Source organism: Monodon monoceros, unplaced genomic scaffold (genome assembly GCF_005190385.1).
Source record: "Monodon monoceros isolate NGI ecotype Baffin Bay Population unplaced genomic scaffold, NGI_Narwhal_1 Super_Scaffold_16, whole genome shotgun sequence".
NCBI lineage: Eukaryota > Metazoa > Chordata > Mammalia > Artiodactyla > Monodontidae > Monodon > Monodon monoceros.
The window spans coordinates 18672549-18689868 of NW_021703772.1; the positions used below are offsets into that span (position 1 = coordinate 18672549).

Sequence of the window (17320 nt, forward strand, 5' to 3'; positions counted from 1 at the left end):
TTGCTATAGTAGAGACAAGAGATGATGGCGTGAACTAGGGATGATGCTTAGAATTAAAGCTCAGTATAGAGGTTAGATATGAGATAGAAATTTTAAAATAAGTAACTTTCCAATATATCACTGAAAGAATAAAATGGTAAAAAGAAAGAAAGAAATTCTGTTCCCAGAGCAACCATAAAGTACACAGAACAAATTTTTTTTTTTTTTTTTTTTTGCACATGCCATGCGGCTTGTGGGATCTTAGTTCCCCAACCAGGGATTGAACCTGGGCCCTCAGCAGTGAGAGCACTGAATCCTAACCACTGGACCACCAGGAAATTCCCTCAGAGAAAAAATTATGACTTTATCTGTGGGAAACACCTTGACCTACCTCTATGCAGAAGTTCAGCCCAACATTCAGTGAGTGTATGGAACACCTTTGGCCAATCTTGCAGGGAAATTTTGTCAGCTCCTTCCCTCAACCCATCCTCACACTCTGGGGTAGGCCCTGGGCAGCCATGTTTCTGCCACAGATGATTGGTCTGGGAGTGGTCATCTGACCCACACTGGGTAACTAAGTTTGTGTTTCCCAAAAGCATAACCTGAGACAAGGATTTCGGTGCAGATAATTCATGCAGGAGGTAGTCCTAGCCAGAGTAAGAGAGCAGGAAGGAGGGAGACAGGGAAGGAAGGAAAACAAAGTGTATTATTGAACTGGTTACTACTGTGGTTCCCAATTCCACTGGGAGCTCTAGGAGGAAGCATGTAAAATACACCTCAGAATCGTCCTTCTAAAGGACAGGAGGCTGGGCTGACTCCTGTCTTCTGTAAGTTGGGGGTTTCTCCTGGGAGTGATAAGTCCCCCATGTCCACCTTGCACAGCCAACCTGTACCTGTGTGCAAGCTGATTGAGCTACGAGGGGCTTTGGGAAAAGCCCTGAGGCAGAAATACTGAAGCTGGCTCAGCTTGGAGGTGGGAAGGCATCTGGGCTCATAGGAGCTGTCCACAGTGACAGCTGAAGTCCAAGATGTGCCAAGCAGACAAGGCACAGGGCACCAGGAGCATCTGCTATATTTGGCCAATCAGATTCTTTCCTGGGAATTTGGAATCGAGGCCAAAAAAATCAGTGTTCATTGGATCTGTAACATACAAGCTATGGGCTTGCCATCTGCCATACTACCATACTGTCATACTGACTGAGGGACAGGAAGAGATTGTTATCTGCAATACTATGACTGATGGGACACAGCCCCATAAAAAGAGATTGATTTTGTAGCTTACACACATGGCTTTAAATCATATCATTACCTCTTTTGCCTCCTCCCGAAGTCTACACCCCCCCAACAAAACCGTGGCTAACTGCCTTTATTTCATGTTTCACTTTGTCCCTTTTAAGATAGTTATAAGTTATCCCATTAGATTCACTATATTTCCCAAGGCTTTGTCAGACTCTCTTATCACACCCGAAGTCAGGCTGTTGACATGCAGGAGACTCTTCATCCGGGTATGCACCTGAGCGTCCTCTGCCATAGGGATTCAGCTTTTGACCTAAGCCCTTCAGAAAGGAGAGCTGTTGAAGAGCTTGCTATTTGTCAATTCCAAGACTCCATATCTGTGGAATCCAGCATCAGTTCTGTTAGATTTAAACATATGAAATTGCTAATAGTTGACTTTTTTTTTTTTAATTTACAAAAACAGCAATTTCATATGGTTTAATCTAAGCAGCACATGTCACAGGCAAGAACTGTTTTTCCTCTGACCTTCAATCTAATCCTCACCCTGCTGGGTTTTGGAGCCCGGATATGAAGACAAACAGGCACTGTCTGGGAGTATGGTTTAAAGTCCACACACCTTAAAATCGGATGTGTCAAATGTCTATGTACCTTAGCACTTCAACCTTGCACCATTTTCTACTAACAATGTATAAAGGAGAGGGTATTGGATAGGATATAGGTTAAACTGCCATAACAGTGACTCAGAAACTGGCATTAACAAGAAAGAAGTTTAATTTCTTGCTTATGTAATTATTCAGGGCTGGCTGTTATTATTCATAGCACTTGTCGGCGACTTGGACACCTCCTATTTTGTTGCTTCACCATCATTAAGGTGTTGCCTTTGTCTACGTGGTACCAAATGAGTCCTTGTTCTAGGCAGCAGAATGAGGGAGAAGAAGGCATCCCCTCCACCCTCCACCTGCCCCACCCCCACCATTCAGTGACCTTGAATTTGCATACATCACTTCTGTGAACATTGTATAGACCAGCTATAATTGTATAAATCATTAACTTAGTCACATGATCATACCCAACTTCAGGGAAGCTGGGAAATGTAGTCTTTAGCTGGGTGGCTATGTGTCCAGATAAAATTTCAATTATTATGTCAGTGAAGGAGAACAGATATTTGGGGGACAACTAGTGTCACAAAAGGAAATAAAGGATGACTTTTATGGTATTTGGGCTGTCCTGAGCTTGAAGTAATGAAGCAGGTGGTGGGTCACTTAAAGGCACACAGCAGCCAGAATGGTGTAAGGCATGTCTCTTAGCTCGGGAGGTCGGAGGATGAGAAAAACAGGACCAAGCACCACCTGGTCAGTCTTCGATTGTAGCCCACTCTACCCAATAGCCATTCCCCAGCTCCCTCCTTGAGGACAAAACTCTGATTTTAATCATCTTTTTCCAAGTAGTTGTTTTTTGCATAGGTCCCTTTGCAGCTCCTAGGATGAGTCTTAAATGGTCTAAGTCAATGTTTTTCAAACTTTTTAACGATTACTCACAATAGGAAATACATTTTATAACCCAACACACACACACACACACACACACACACACACACACACAAACACACACATACATGCCTGACACCTGACTTTTTTTTTTTTTCTTTTTTGCGGTACACGAGCCTCTCACTGTTGTGGCCTCTCCCGTTGCGGAGCACAGGCTCCGGACGCGCAGGCTCAGCGACCATGGCTCACGGGCCCAGCCTCTCCGTGGCATGTGGGATCTTCCCGGACCGGGGCACGAATCCGCATCCCCTGCATCGGCAGGCGGACTCTCAACCACTTCGCCACCAGGGAAGCCCTATTTTTTTTTAAATTAATTTATCTATTATTTATTTTTGGCTGTGTTGGGTCTTTGTTGCTGGGCTCAGGCTTTCTTTAGTTGTGGCAAGCGGGGCTACCCTTCCTTGCGGTGCGTGGGCTTCTCATTGAGGTGGCTTCTCTTGTTGCGGAGCACGGGCTCTAGGCGCAAGGACTTCAGTAGTTGTGGCTCGCGGGCTCTAGAGCACAGGCTCAGTAGTTGTGGCGCACGGGCTTAGTTGCTCCGCAGCATGTGGGATCTTCATGGACCAGGGCTTGAACCTGTGTACCCTGCATTGGCAGGCGGATTCTTAACCTCTGTGCCACCAGGGAATTGACCTTATTTTTTTTTAAATAAATTTATTGTTTGTTTATTTATTTATTTATTTATTTATGCCTGCATTGGGTCTTCGTTGCTGCACGCAGGCTTTCTCTAGTTGCGGTGAGCAGGGGCTACTCTTTGTCGTGGTGCGCAGCTTCTCATTGCGGTGGCTTCTCTTGTTGCAGAGCACGGGCTCTAGGCACACAGGCTTCAGTAGTTGTAGCACGCAGGCTCAGTAGTTGTGGCTCGTGTGCTCTAGAGTGCAGGCTCAGTAGTTGTGGTGCACGGGCTTAGTTGCTCCGCGGCATGTGGGATCTTCCCGGACCAGGGCTTGAACCCGTGTCCCCTGCATTGGCAGGCGGATTCTTAACCACTGCGCCACCAGGGAAGCCCAACCTTATTATTTTTGATACACTTTGATATTCTATTATATTTCATTTTTTTAAAATGCTGGTTGCCATACACTACCTTGATTTCCATCCACCATCCCATTAAGGGGATACAACCTTCAGTTTGGGAAAAAACCCAAATTCTCTAAGCCAACAAAACTTCCCCTTTGTTGAGGCATGTAAAACAACTTGTATGTGAAAGAAAAATTTATCCCAAACTTTAAAGAAGACAAAAATGGGGAATTCTCTGGCGGTCCAGTGGTCAAGACTCTGGGCTTTCACTGCCGAGGGCCCAAACTAAGATCCCACAAGCCACGTGGCCAAATAAATAAATAAGTTAGAACTAAAAAGATAAAGACTTTTAAAAAATAAAAAAGACAAAAAATGATGATCATTCTTTTTTTAATATAATACTGGAGTTTTCCTAAGAATCCAACTTGACCTTCATCTGATACTCCTGGGAATATAACTGTTGTCACAGTATATTTGATTAACAATCCACTACTGATAAAAGCACAGAGGTTACAGTTCTGTAACATTAACCTGTAGAAATTGATGAGGTGTTTTTCTTGTATAGCCTTGAAGAAACATTAACCTAAAAGTTATTTTTAATTTATTTTTATTTATTTATTTTTGCGGTACGCGGGCCTCTCACTGTTGTGGCCTCTCCCGTTGTGGAGCACAGGCTCCGGACGCGCAGGCTCAGCGGTCATGGCTCACGGGCCCAGCCACTCCGCGGCATGTGGGATCTTCCCGGACCGGGGCACAAACCCGTGTCCCCTGCATCGGCAGGCGGACTCTCAACCACTGCGCCACCAGGGAAGCCCTAAAAGTTGTTATTTTTTAGCCCTGTGTAATGTTAATCAGTTTAATATCTACCCTAGTAATTTTTTTCATTCTGATATGTATACATTTTTTTCCTGAAAACACTCAGAGAACCAATTTTTTGTATTCTTTATCAGTTCCCTCATGAATGATTTATATGTGCATATAGTCTATTTGGATGAGAATTTATAATATTTCTGCTCTGGACATTACCTGTGACATCTAGCACTCAGGCAGCTGTTTTGTGACCGTGAGTGGAGCCAAGCAGAGCCAACATGCTGAAGATGGCAGAGAAGAAAGATGGAAAAGATCCAGGGTCACTGATAAATTAACCAACCCGGGGATACCACATCTGGCTTCTTGTTATGTAAGAGAGGAAATGTCCTTGTTAGCACTGTTTCCTACATTTTGCAACCCAAAGCTTCCTTTGTGATGCACCTGTTGTGGCAGCTCACCTTAATAAAAGTGAACATTTGATTCACCCAGATGGAACTTTTTGCTGGTGTATCATCAACATATGATGGTGGCTCTGGTGGTAGCAGTGGAATGATCACTGAGTTTCCCAATCAACTTTAGAGATCCTCCCCTCACAGCTCTGCAAAGACTCCTGATACAGTGATATTATATTCTGCACATTAATATTCTGTAAACTTGTTTTTATCTTTATTTTTGTTTACTTGCTTTTAATTTTAAATTACTTCCAGGGCTTTATAAATCCTTTTGTTTTAATATATAGCTGTCTGATTTTAAATATTTTTTTCATGTCAAACTATAATCATTTCATTTTAAGAATTTTATTTATTCATTTTTTTCTTCTCTACATTCATGGCTTTAGAGTGGTAGGCTTCCAATTTTTTGGAACCTTGTGTGGAACAGACTAAACAAAGAGAAACACTGCCTCTTTCCCTGCTCCCACTCCACAAATGCTCAGATAACCAAAAGCTTAGAGAACCCTAAAAATATAATCTTGGAAGTTCTCTCTTGAGCATAAGCCAGAATGTTTTAACTGTCAGAGACCCCAAAGGCCACAAGAGAGAATGAAGCCCTCACAGTTTCCCTTGTCTCAGGCAAAACTTTTCCTGACTGGTAGGTTATAGTCCAGATTAAGCTATAACCTACCTGACTGGTAGGTTATAGTCCTGACTGGTAGGCTATAGTCCAGATTAACCTACCTATAGGTAGGTTAAGTCCATGCTAATCAGCAGCCTAGGAGCTTCCCAAGATTTGAAAGGATGATGAACAGACCAAAGCCACTGCCTCCTGCTACATAGTGTGGACGTAGGTTCCTTGCTTCCGAATAAGGGAGTAAAGGAGAACATTGAGAGAAATCCGGTAACACTTTCCACGTTGAACAAGCTGTGTCAGAAGATATCAACTAGCAATTGAGCATTGCTTAAGTCTCTTTGATTGTAGACCAACAAAGCACACGCAGACCTGCTAAGCAGCTTTGTGCTTCAGCTGTGGGAAGCTGAGCTGCAGCCTCCCACAGGAAAAGGAGAAATGGGCTCCTCTACAAATCAGCAGGTGCAGGCATGGCCAGACACCTCTTATCTCAGCTTCAGCTGGTTTAAAGCAGACAAGGTCAACGTGAGGATGCCAGCAAGGATGTCTTGGGCCCAATTCTACTCAAATTTTAGTTTAATGGTATCTGTTTAGTTTCGTGGTTTTCCTCCTCCTCAAATGACTCTTAGAGAAACAGTGCATACTGAAAGGGAAAGGAAAACCATTTTGCTAACTGTCCTGTCCTACTGTTACTCATCTCTTAGTTTATTTAATCCCCCATGAAAACCTTTTGAAGTGGATATTATGTATTCCCCTTTTGAAGATAAGAAGACTGAGATTGAGAGAGATGAAGTTACTTGCTTTTGGAGATGGGATCTGGACCCAGGTTTGTGCATTGCCTTAAGTCCCGTGTTCTTTCATTATACAACATTGCCTCCCCCAAATCGACTCCATAACCTCCTCAGCAACTGAAAAGAAGAATCTTAAGTGGTGGTTTTCTCAGAGTGTGGAAAATCCCAAATCTCTCCATGGGTTATCAATAATCAAACACCCTTTCAGAGCAAGGTACTATTTAAATATCTAAATATGACTATTTAAATAACCAGGTGTGGAAGCTCTTTGATTGGAACTGACTTCAGACCCCAGGAGAGACCAGCATGGCTCTGCCTTCACTGAGGTCTGCCTTGCTTTCTCAGGTACGTGATATACAATCTTTGTGACAATATTCAGTCACTTGTCCTGAAGTGCCCTAGCTCTCCTGTGGATTAATTATAGACCTAGTTTAGGCACATAGTTCAAATTCACATGATTTTATAGGTTACACAGTGATTTCACATGTATCTGATTCAACCCACTAAATATTGACCAAGTCTTATCAGATGTTATACTAGGCCCTGGACATAGAGGTGAATAACTTATGGCCTCTACCCCACAGTTGTTCAATGTCCAGAGGGGTAAGGGGATAGTGGGGGAGAGGGTGCTACTGGCATCTAATGGGTGGAGGCCAAGGATGATGCAGCTAAACATTCGACAATGAACAGGACAGCCCCTATCACCACCAAAAAATAATTATCTGGCTCAAGGGGCTTCCCTGGTGGCGCAGTGGCTAGGAATCCGCCTGCCAACACGGGACACGGACGGGTTCGAGCCCTGGTCCGGGAAGATCCCACATGCCGCAGAGCAACTAAGCCCGTGGGCCAAAACTACTGAGCCTGTGCTCTAGAGCCCGTGAGCCACAACTACTGAAGCCCACATGCCACAACTACTGAAGCCTGCACACCTAGAGCCTGTGCTCCTCAACAAGAGAAGCCATTGCAATGAGAAGCCCTCACACTTTGGGCAAGCCATTTTACCTCACTAAGCCTCAGTTTCCTCATCTGTAAAATGGGGAAGGGGTCCTACATCCAAGCATGATGGTGAAGATTACAAAAATGATACATGTAAAGCACTTAGACCTACGACTAACATATACTAAATAATCTAACATGTGTATTGTTAGTTGTTTAACTGTGTATATTATTCATTATTACTAAATTTGTTCATTTTCCATGTGTTGATACATTGTCTTTCTTTTTTATAATGGGTAGATTGCCAGTCCAAATTCTTGAATATAATTTCCAGATAAGCTTGGTGTCGTGGTTTTAAAATATGTCCACAAGAGAACTCCCTGGTGGTCTAGTGGTTAGAACTAGTGGTTTCACTGCCATGACCCGGGTTCAATTCCTGGTCAGGGAAGTAAGATCCACAAGCGGTGCAGCCAAAAAAAAAAGTCCACAATTTTTTTTCTACTTTTCCCTTAAAGAGCTTGGGCTGGACTCAGTGACTTGCTTCTAATGTATAGAATACAGTGAAAGTGATGGAGTGTGACTTTTGACACTAGGTCATAAAAAGCACTATGGCTTTCTTCTTGCTCTCTTGGACCACTTGCTCTAGGGAAGGAAGCTGTCATGTCGTGATGACACTCAAGCAGCCATAGGAAGAGGTCAGTGTGATGAGGAACTGAGGCCTCTTGTCAACAGCTATCTATCCATAAACACATACACCTCTGTACTCCATACACCGTACTCATATGAAGATTCTACGTGATCTGTGGAAAAACAGCAGTACACTGAGGGAGAACTAGGAGAGCAGGTCTGCTATGGGGGGCGGGGTGGGTGATGTGGAACATCAGGGAAGGCTTCGAAAATGGAACGTGGTCTGAAGTACATCTTAAAAGACAAGTGAAATGTTTAGCAACTGGAGGGATGAGGGGTGTGGGTGTAGAGCAGGGGTGGAGGAGGGCAGTGCAGCTGAGCCAAGGAAAGAATCTGTCTCGGGTTGATGCTGTAGTGTAAAGAGCAAGACAGGGCAAGGGCAGATCTCAGAAGACTTTTTTTTTTCATAAATTGAAATTATTTTTTAAAAATATTTATTTGGTTGCGTCGGGTATTCGTTGTGGCATGCGAACTCGTAGTTGCGGCATGCACGTGGGATCTAGTTCCCAGGCCAGGGATCGAAACTGGGCCCCCTGGGCTTCCCTGGTGGCGCAGTGGTTGAGAGTCCGCCTGCCGATGTAGGGTACACGGGTTCGTGCCCCGGTCCGGGAGGATCCGACATGCCGCGGAGCGGCTGGGCCCGTAAGCCATGGCCGCTGGGCCTGCGCGTCCGGAGCCTGTGCTCCGCAACGGGAGAGGCCACGACGGTGAGAGGCCCGCATACCGCAAAAAAAACAAAAAACAAAAAACCGGGCCCCCTGCATTGGGAGCGCAGAGTCTTACCCACTGAGCCACCAGGGAAGTCCCTCAGAAGGCTTGTTAACCATATCAGGGAGCTTGAATGATACCTTGTAGGAGGAGAGCCTTGATTACTATTAAATAGCAGAAAGCTCATCCAATTTGTATTTTTAACTTATTTAGCTACTTTATTGGGCATAAATTTCGGTGGGGGTCAAGAGTGTGGGCAGGGAAACTGTTGCATTGGGCCAAGCGAGAGATGAGGAGGTTGTGAATCAGGGCTGTGAGGGGGCTGAATCAAGAAATAATTAGGACACCCAATTAGCAGCAACTCCACACCCAACTCTCGGTGTGGGATGAGAGAAAAGCAGACCTTCCGAGTTGGTGGTGACGACAAGCATGATAGTAAATACAGAAAAAGCCTATCTGTGTAGGGGAGTAGTGGGGTGGAACGCAGAGTGGAAAGAGCATAGGTTCAGTTTTTGTTATGTTGAGCAGAAGGTGCTCGTGGGACATTCAAGTGGAGAGATGCTTAGTCGGAAGTTCTGGGAAAGGAGCTAAGATTTAGAAGTCATCAGCATATGAGTGGAAACTGAATGGGTGAACAAGTGAAATTGCCCAGGCAGACTGCAAGGAAAAAGTGAGCCAGTGATAGACGCAGTGAAAAACCAACATTTAAGGGAGCAGGAGGAGGAAGTCCAAGAGACTTTAGTTGGACACAAAAAGCAAAACAACATGGTGATATACTGGCCTTGCATGATGGAAAATTCTTATACTCTGTCCTTGATCTTTGTACTTTTTTTTTTTTTTGGGGGGGTACGCGGGCCTCTCACTGTTGTGGTCTCTCCCATTGCGGAGCACAGGCTCTGGAAGCGCAGGCTCAGCGGCCATGGCTCACTGGCCCAGCCGCTCCGCGGCATGTGGGATCTTCCCAGACCGGGGCACATGTCCCCTGCATCGGCAGGCGAACTCTCAACCACTGCACCACCAGGGAAGCCCGATCTTTGTACTTTTAAAGATCATTTAAATCTGTTTTGCAAAATCTCTGACCAGAAAAACAAATTCTGCCTACACTATTATTAATCAAACTCTTCTCAAAGATTTAATTTCTGCCCTCTGCAGTACTACAGATAACCCTGCAAAGTTTGACGGCAGCTAACGTGACTTACTTCAGCATTCCCTTCTTGGCTTGAACGTTGTTACTTCACAGTTCCCCATATGCTCCACGTGATGACATTTTCAGCCTTCATCTCTGGTGATCCTCTTCTGGCACTCTGCTATTTGCCAACTTGTCCACAAGCATAGCAAGCCATCCTCTGGAAGTAGTCTAACTTGTGCACAGTACCCTCTCGGTATTATATTCTTTCCAGTAATGCAGCCTAAAATTAAGTTTAGGAGCAGCAACATTACACTGTTAGCTGTTTGAATGTGTAGTTAACTGAAGTGCACTGCCCTCCCCCTGCAAACATAAACATGTAACCAACCCTTTTTCCCCCAGCCTGTACTTCATTTTTTTCTTTAGCCTAACTGTAGGTTTCACATTTCTGCTCATTTTTCTTTCACTCATATGAAAAGCTTGCTTCTTGTCTCTTTCATCATGGGGCAGGAAGTGGCCAGGACACCTGATAATAAAAACTTGTAGACAAACATATAGCAACCATCAGACCAAGGCAAGTGTCAAGAATGGACTCTCATGGAACTCCAAACATATGGTTAATGTTTTGACCCAACTACAGGCTTCTGTCTCTATCTTCAAGCTGCAAGTTTAACAAGGAAATAGTTTATGGGTGGGGCAGACGGCAGCCATTGTTTTTCTGATTAATTCTACTTTTCCTGAATTGCCTGTTTGATGATTATAACTGTTTTCTCATTCTCTTCAGAAATTTCTCAATGATTACAAGTTCTTATGCCTTCAGTGACAAAAGACAGGGAGGGCCATTAAAACCCTGAGTCTTTCAGGCAAATGTAAAACAAATGGAAAAGAAAAATTTCTCACACACTTAAGAGAGATGCAGCACAGAAGTCAGCCTCAAAAAGCCAGGTAGCATTGCCATATGGTGTCTCCAGCTGAAGGCCGAGGATGTGAACTCATAAAAAAGGCCACCTGCCCAGTTCTGGGCTTTCCTTTAACGTTGTTCTCCCCCAAAGAGCAAGGATTGTTAAGAGACCACTCTTTGTGAAGCTGAGATAGTATGCAGATTGGTGCTCTATCATTCCCACGCCCTGAGCATCTTCCCATTTGCGCCCTACTAATGGACAGGGGCTTCCTGTTCCAGGGTGATTGCTGGAGCCAAACTGCTTGGGTTTGGATTCTGGCTCCACCACGTACTAAGGCCGTGGCCTTGTGAAAGTCAACATCTGTAAAATGAAATAACAGTATCTATTATCTCAGGGTCATGAGGGAAAAACGAGTTAATATAAATCACCTAGAGGAGTGCCAAGCACATATCTTGCATTCAATTAGCACTAGACACCATTTCTTTAATGTTCCTGGGCCTGGAATCACTTTTAATACAGGTATAGGTCCCGCTTGTTTGGTTCTCCCAGGATAGATAAATGAGGACCGAAGGAGTTAATTGTCAGCATGTAGACGAGTAAGGGCTTCTTGAGAAGACAGTGTTAAGGTTGTGGGCAACACTAGAAAACAACTGTTACGGTCCCAAATTTCTGCTGACTGGGAAGCCAAAGCAATTTCCTCCTGCATACAATTTATTTGGACGTGCTCAATCTCACCAAGCATATCACAGCATCAGAGAACATGGCTAAGGGCAGGTTACTTACGTCTGTCAGGGTAAATCCTTGCTTCTTGCCTTGTTTTGCACGAAGGTAAACAAACAGCCAGGAGCGAGGTGGGGGACAACGAAATAAGGGCAGAGCACAGAGTGAGGGCGATAGCTCACAGTGAGGCAGGCAGGCAGGCAGCAGCAGTTCTAGCCATCAATACTTTATTGTTCCAGTCAACACCTGCACAGATGTTACTGTCCACTTCCTGACCCTAGTAGGGGGTCCCACCACACTTGGACCATGGCCCAGAGAAGCAGGTCTCCTTATTCCTCCCTAAGATAGTAAGAAAGCCCCTCGCCCCACAAGACGGAGCTCCTGCTCACTAACGTAGTGCTGGCGCATGTGCTGTGGGATCCCTGCTCCCATCCTGCATTGGGAAAGGCTGGGATGAACCAGGGCAAGGGTGCAGTGGAAGATACACGGGCTACAGCGACTAAGTGCATAACTACTGACCTGACCCACCACCCCGGGCTTCGTCTGCACCTCCCAGACAGGAGCCTCCCTAAAGCTTCGCCGGGGCCTGCTGGGAAGGAGGAGCTGGCAAAGAGTGGGGATTGAGCTGCTAAGGACAGGACACAGCAGGGAAATAAAGCAGAGAGGAGCGTGGCACAGGAGAGAGAGAAAAATGATAAAGTGCCTGAACTAAACAACCAAGTGGGACACGAGGACAGAGCAGCACAGGTCCCTGAGGATAGGAGGAAAAAGAAAGGGACAGACCACCAGGGCTTGGGGCATCGTGGAATGAGACTAGAGTTGAGGCAGGGAAGCAAGTGGGAAGGACTCTTCTAGCCCTGTTCACATCCACTAACCCAAATGTAAAATTATTTACAAGCTTAAAACCAATCCCAGGTACTGTACCAGGCCCAGGACAGCAGGCAGGCAGGCAGGCAGGCAGAGGGCGGACTGGCTCCATCTGATAGCCAGCTTCCCCACATATTGCTCCTCCCCAGGGCAGTAGGGAAAGGAGGAAACAGTGACATCCCTAGCCAAGAAGCCCTACTGTGCCTGCAACTCCTTCCCCTGGGGTTCATGGCTCTGCCATGGCCTGAGCCTCTTGGGCTGACTGTACCAGAGACGGGGTATTGGGCCCTAGGGGGGGAGCATCAGCGGGCTCTGGGAATGTCTCTGGCCCCAACCCCAGCTCTGCATTCAGCTGCTCCAGCTCCCCCTGATCCAGCAATTCGAAGTCCTCAGTGGCGAGTGCCTCTTCTTCCTCGGGGGCAGGCAGGGGCTGGGGTGAGTCCTGGGGAAGAGGCGGGAGTACTGAGGGGGAAGGGGCCGGGTCATTTTCAGCAAGGCAAAGTAGGGGTGACAGGGCACTAGGTGGAGTGATGAGATCACCACTCACTGCCTCTGGGCTCAGTGTCTCCACTGGTCCTCCAGGGGAGAGCATCACTCCATCTGTGGGAGACCCCGCCCCATTGAAGTGCGTGTTCACAAAGTGAAGGGGGGATGAGAGCCGAAGCAAGGTTTCCTTGGATGCCACATCTTCTTCCTCCTCCAAGTCCAAGTCTTGCCTTGAGAGGGCCTGAGGGGAGCCCAGCAGGTCTTCGGGAGGGGCCAGGTCTGTCTCCTCTCCCTCCCCCAGCTCCCGACTCAGGGCCTCCTCTGGCTCACTTGGCAGGCTCTGCTGGTCCAAATCTGGGCAGAAAACAAAGGGCCAGGAATGGGCCTGCTGTGCTGAGCAGCTGCAACAGGCCAATCAGCTCAAGGTTGAGAGCTCAAGACATGGAAGGCTGGGCCAGGCCTTAGGCATTAGGGTCTTTCAGGGGTTTGGAGTAGAACTAGAGGATCAGCTCCCCACAGAAAACACTTATGGGGGCAACTGCCAGAGAGCACAGCCAGCATCCCACGACAGGGAACAGGAAGCTTGGAGGGGACAAAGAACCATACCCTCCGACACGTCAGTTAGCTGTGGAGTCGTCGCCCGGGATACAGAGAAGCCACCACTTTCCAAAATAGAAGCCTCCTCATCTGACAGCTCTGAGTCTGTAATGGCCAAAGCCAGTGCTGTTTTCTTCACATCCACCTGCAGGAGAACCAGGATCAATGTCACAGGCAAGGGGCTAAGAGAGCCCATTTTCCAGGAGCATCCCTGTCCCACCACCAACCCCCACCCCGTGGAGAGGTGGCTGCTCTAAAGCAGAGCAATTCTCCCCCAGCCCACCTCCCTTGGACCTCACCACTGGGGAGAAGCCAGCCAGTTCTGCCTCGCTCTCACTCTCTGTCTCCGCCAGTGGCTCATCACCTCCGGGGGGTGCATTCTTCCCCTGCCGCTCTAGAGAACCAAGAACAGCTGGGCAGTGACCAAGCAGCAACAGTGGTGGGGGACAAACACTGCCAAAGGTATGGAAAGTATCTAAATCCCAGGGCATTTCACAAGCTACAGGCCAAGGTCCTCCCCCATCCCCCCCCTTTCTGGGTCATGGGATCCCCTTACTCCTCTTGTCGTGTTTGTGATGCAGGGCATCAGCTTCCGCCTTCATGCTGTAGTCCAGCTGCATGAGCAGGGGCTCCAGACGAGTGTACATCCTCTGGATGAGTTCATGATAAACCACCAGGGGCCACAGCAGGATACTCAGCACTGGGGGTTAGAGTGTCCACTCAGAGATCCCTAAGCCTATTTCCCAAGGGCCCTCATTCAACTGATGCTTAAACAGAAAAGGCTGAAGGAAGACAAAGTCCCTTCCTGAGGCTGTTCCAACTTCTTCCCACATCCACTGCCCTCCCCAGATGACTATTCCACTGTTACTAATACTACAGCATCCCCTGGAGGTCTCTGTAAATGGGTAACTGGGCAGTGTACCATCCACCCCTGGGTCAGCCCATGGAAAGAAAACAAAGACAGGGCTTTGGAAAGGGGAGAGGCCAGACCCTACTCACAGACAATGTAGGAAATCATAATCCCCGGAACATAGTGCCCCAGCACAGCCAGCACAGCACAGCCAGAGCAGACGCGAGCACAGAACTGCAAGGGAGAGCACAGGGTCTAAGAACTGTAGGCTGAGGCATGCGTTCCACTGATCTGGGTAAGAAATATTACTGCTCAGCTGCTGGAGCGAGGCGAACGCCCTCTAGGAATGCGGTGATCCAGTTTAGTCAAGTGGATGCCCAGGACCACCAACTAGGAAGTTTGCAACAAACATTGCCAAACACCTATAATTCAAACTGGTCTCTCTCGGCAAGAAACCGTGTCAGAATGGCAGAAGCTTATTCTGCCTCCTGTACCAGACTACTAGCTGTACATCTTGCCTCAAGAAGGCACCAGGCCTTATCCTTCAGTCTCCAGCTGGGGAGTTCGAGTCACTCCTCCCCACCCCCGCCTCTATTTCTCCACAGCGTAGAGAACTGTTGTGTGATGTGGGGGGGGTTACCTGAGCTGGATTCTGCCTCTTGTACTGCAGCAGCTCCTGCAGGTGAATCTGGAAGGTGAGCCAGCTCTCAGCCAGGTATCTGCACAACTCGGGCACACTGAGCAGGTGCGGCCGGGCGCCTGACCCCGCACCCTCACTGGGGAGACATGACACGACCCCTGGAGGCCTCAGACACCAGCTTCCTAGGCACTCAAATCCCTCTGAGAATGTCAATGAACTCTTTAGTCTAAGGAAGTGGACAACCCCACCTCCCAGAGGGAGGCCGTCTGGGTCCTGGGGAACAAAGCCCAGAGCTCCCAACCCTTTGCCCTGAAAGGAGCAGGCACACAAACACCTACGCAAGAACCTGGGACCAAGTTTGTTACCAGTGCATTCACTATGCTGGGGCCTGTGCCTGCAGAAGCTGCAGTACTGCTATACACTGTGGCGGTGAGACACTGGCACGAAAGCAAGACAGGGATTGGGCATTTGTCTTCAAGGGGTGGCCTGCACTCACCTGTCAGAGTGTGGCTCCTCTGGGGATGATGCTTTAGAGAGAGAAGGAAAACAAGTTACTGAGGTGTAGAGCTCTGGGAAACACTCCCTAAGCCAGAAACAGCTGCCCTTCCTTTGCAGTCCCAGAGTGCTTTTTTGAAATGCCATTTGCAGGAAGTATTACATTGTTATTGTCGTTTGTATGTCTGTCTCCTTCTTTAGACTTTACCTTTTTCCACAATGGGAACGACATCTTATTCACGTTTACACCCCAAACAACTCACACACTGTCTGGCACCTAGTTACTCCAACATGTCAATTAAGTGAGTATGTGGACAACAAAAAACACAGGAAGAGCTAATGCTCCTATAGTTCCTATCATATATGAAGCCCTACCACAGGCACATAAAGTGAGTTCACTTCTTTATTCTCCACCTCCTTACGAAATAAGTTTTACAGTCCCTGTTTTATAGTTGAGGAAACAGGCAAACGCAAATCGGAGATCAAGTGACTTTTCCAAGGTCACATACAGGGTAAATGGGAGAGCAGGCAATGGAACCCAGGCCATCTGGCTGCAGAGTCCGCCGTCTTAACTACTACACACAATAACATTAATTTTGAGAAAGGGGAAATTATATTTCCCATCTGGGGAAGCAGTTGTGCTTTGGGAGGCAGGTGGCCTGCTGTACGCTCTCCTCACCATTCAACCCAGCCAGGTGAGTCAGGCACAAAGCAAGTGCTCAACAGGGCTTGCTGAATGAATGAAGTAACACTCACCTGAGATGTCAGGGAGGAAGCGAGGCTGCCAGAGATCCAACAGAAAATAGGCCAAAAGTGAGATGCTGAGTAGGAAGAAGGGCCGTAGGGAGGAAGAAGACAGCAACCTTAGGGAGAGACAGGCAGCTCAGCGGTGAGTGGGTGAGAGAGGCTCCCACATCCATCGCAAAGGCGGAAAAGCGCCCACTGATGGGGGAATGGGAACCTCCAGGCCTAACTCGACACCCGAAGACAGAGAAATGGGGCAACCCAGGCGGACGACGACCTTTACAAAACAGCTGATGGGTCAGTCCCCCAGGACAAGCATCTTCCCCAGAAAGAGGAATCCGGGCTCTCCCGCCCCCGCTCTACCGCGCAGCCCGGCCCCGCCCCCCTCCTCCGCGGCCCTTACCAGAAGAGGCCGTTGAGCGCGGCCGCCGTGACCAGGCTGTGCAGCGGCTTCTCCCACACCAGCAGCCGCTGCGCTGCCGCCAGCACCGCCTCCCAGCCGCGGAGCCGCAGCCACAGAGCCGTGGCCAGGCGTCCCACCGCCTCGGCCGTGGCAGCCTCCTCCTCCGCCTCGCCGGTGGCCTCACCCATGCCTAGGCTCAGGCCCAGGCCGAGGCTCAGGCCCAGCCCCGAGCCCCCACCTGCGCCGGTGTTACCAGCGCCACCGCCACCGCCACTCGCCATGGCCCCGCCGCAGCCGCCGCCCGAGCCCGCGAGGAGCCAGGGCTGCGCGGCCGCCGCCGGGGGCGCGTCAGGCGGAAGGGGGCGCACGCAGCGGAGAAGGCCGCTGAGGCCGCGGACGGGCGTCACGTGACGGCGGAGCGACGAATCCGTCACGTGACAAGCCCTAACCGCCGAGCTAGGGCGGCCGGAGCCTGCGCGCAGGCGGTTGCCGGTGACCCTGCTCCTACGCAGGTTCGTGTTTTGGCTGCGCCGAGCGGTGTCTGTCTCTTTCGGACGGAAGGACGGAAATCTCCGCCTTTACCCACCCCAGCCAATTTTCTTCTCCCTGTGTAGTCAGGGCGGCTAGGGAGGCTGGTCTTGGCCCGGTATTTCTGGCGTGATGCGGCCGACAGGGTCAGGGAGTGGGCTTCAGATGCCCAGTATACCCCGAGAG

At 48.4% G+C, this 17320-nt stretch overlaps 1 protein-coding gene across 3 annotated transcripts; it reads right to left on the reverse strand.

Moving 5' to 3' along the window:
* Window positions 1–9602: 9602 nt before the first annotated feature.
* Window positions 9603–17008, reverse strand: RETREG2 (reticulophagy regulator family member 2). Of its 3 annotated transcripts, XR_003793873.1 has the most exons (10): window positions 16607–17008; window positions 16216–16322; window positions 15461–15491; window positions 14965–15100; window positions 14474–14558; window positions 14031–14174; window positions 13774–13868; window positions 13484–13619; window positions 10291–13231; window positions 9603–10185 (listed from the first exon to the last, which is right to left on the reverse strand). XR_003793873.1 is itself a non-coding variant. In XM_029224797.1 (9 exons), the coding sequence occupies exons 1-9, from the start codon at window positions 16885–16887 to the stop codon at window positions 12618–12620; spliced, it is 1629 nt and encodes a 542-aa protein (XP_029080630.1). In that variant the 5' UTR covers window positions 16888–17008; the 3' UTR covers window positions 9603–12617. The 3 variants fall into 3 exon arrangements, 2 of the variants coding, with proteins under 2 accessions (XP_029080630.1, XP_029080632.1); XM_029224797.1 differs by having other exon boundaries at window positions 9603–13231; XM_029224799.1 differs by lacking the exon at window positions 16607–17008 and having other exon boundaries at window positions 9603–13231; window positions 14965–15012; window positions 16216–16258.
* Between the last annotated feature and the right edge of the window lie 312 nt (window positions 17009–17320).

Excerpts from the sequence above, each read along its gene's own strand:
- RETREG2 (XM_029224797.1), bottom strand. The coding sequence starts at position 16,887 with ATGGCGAGTGGCGGTGGCGGTGGCGCTGGTAACACCGGCGCAGGTGGG. Across the intron at positions 13,869-14,030 it reads TCACAAACACGACAAGAGGA|AGCGGCAGGGGAAGAATGCA; the intron begins GTAAGGGGATCC and ends TTGGTTCTCTAG. Across the intron at positions 13,232-13,483 it reads GCTAACTGACGTGTCGGAGG|ATTTGGACCAGCAGAGCCTG; the intron begins GTATGGTTCTTT and ends TTTTCTGCCCAG.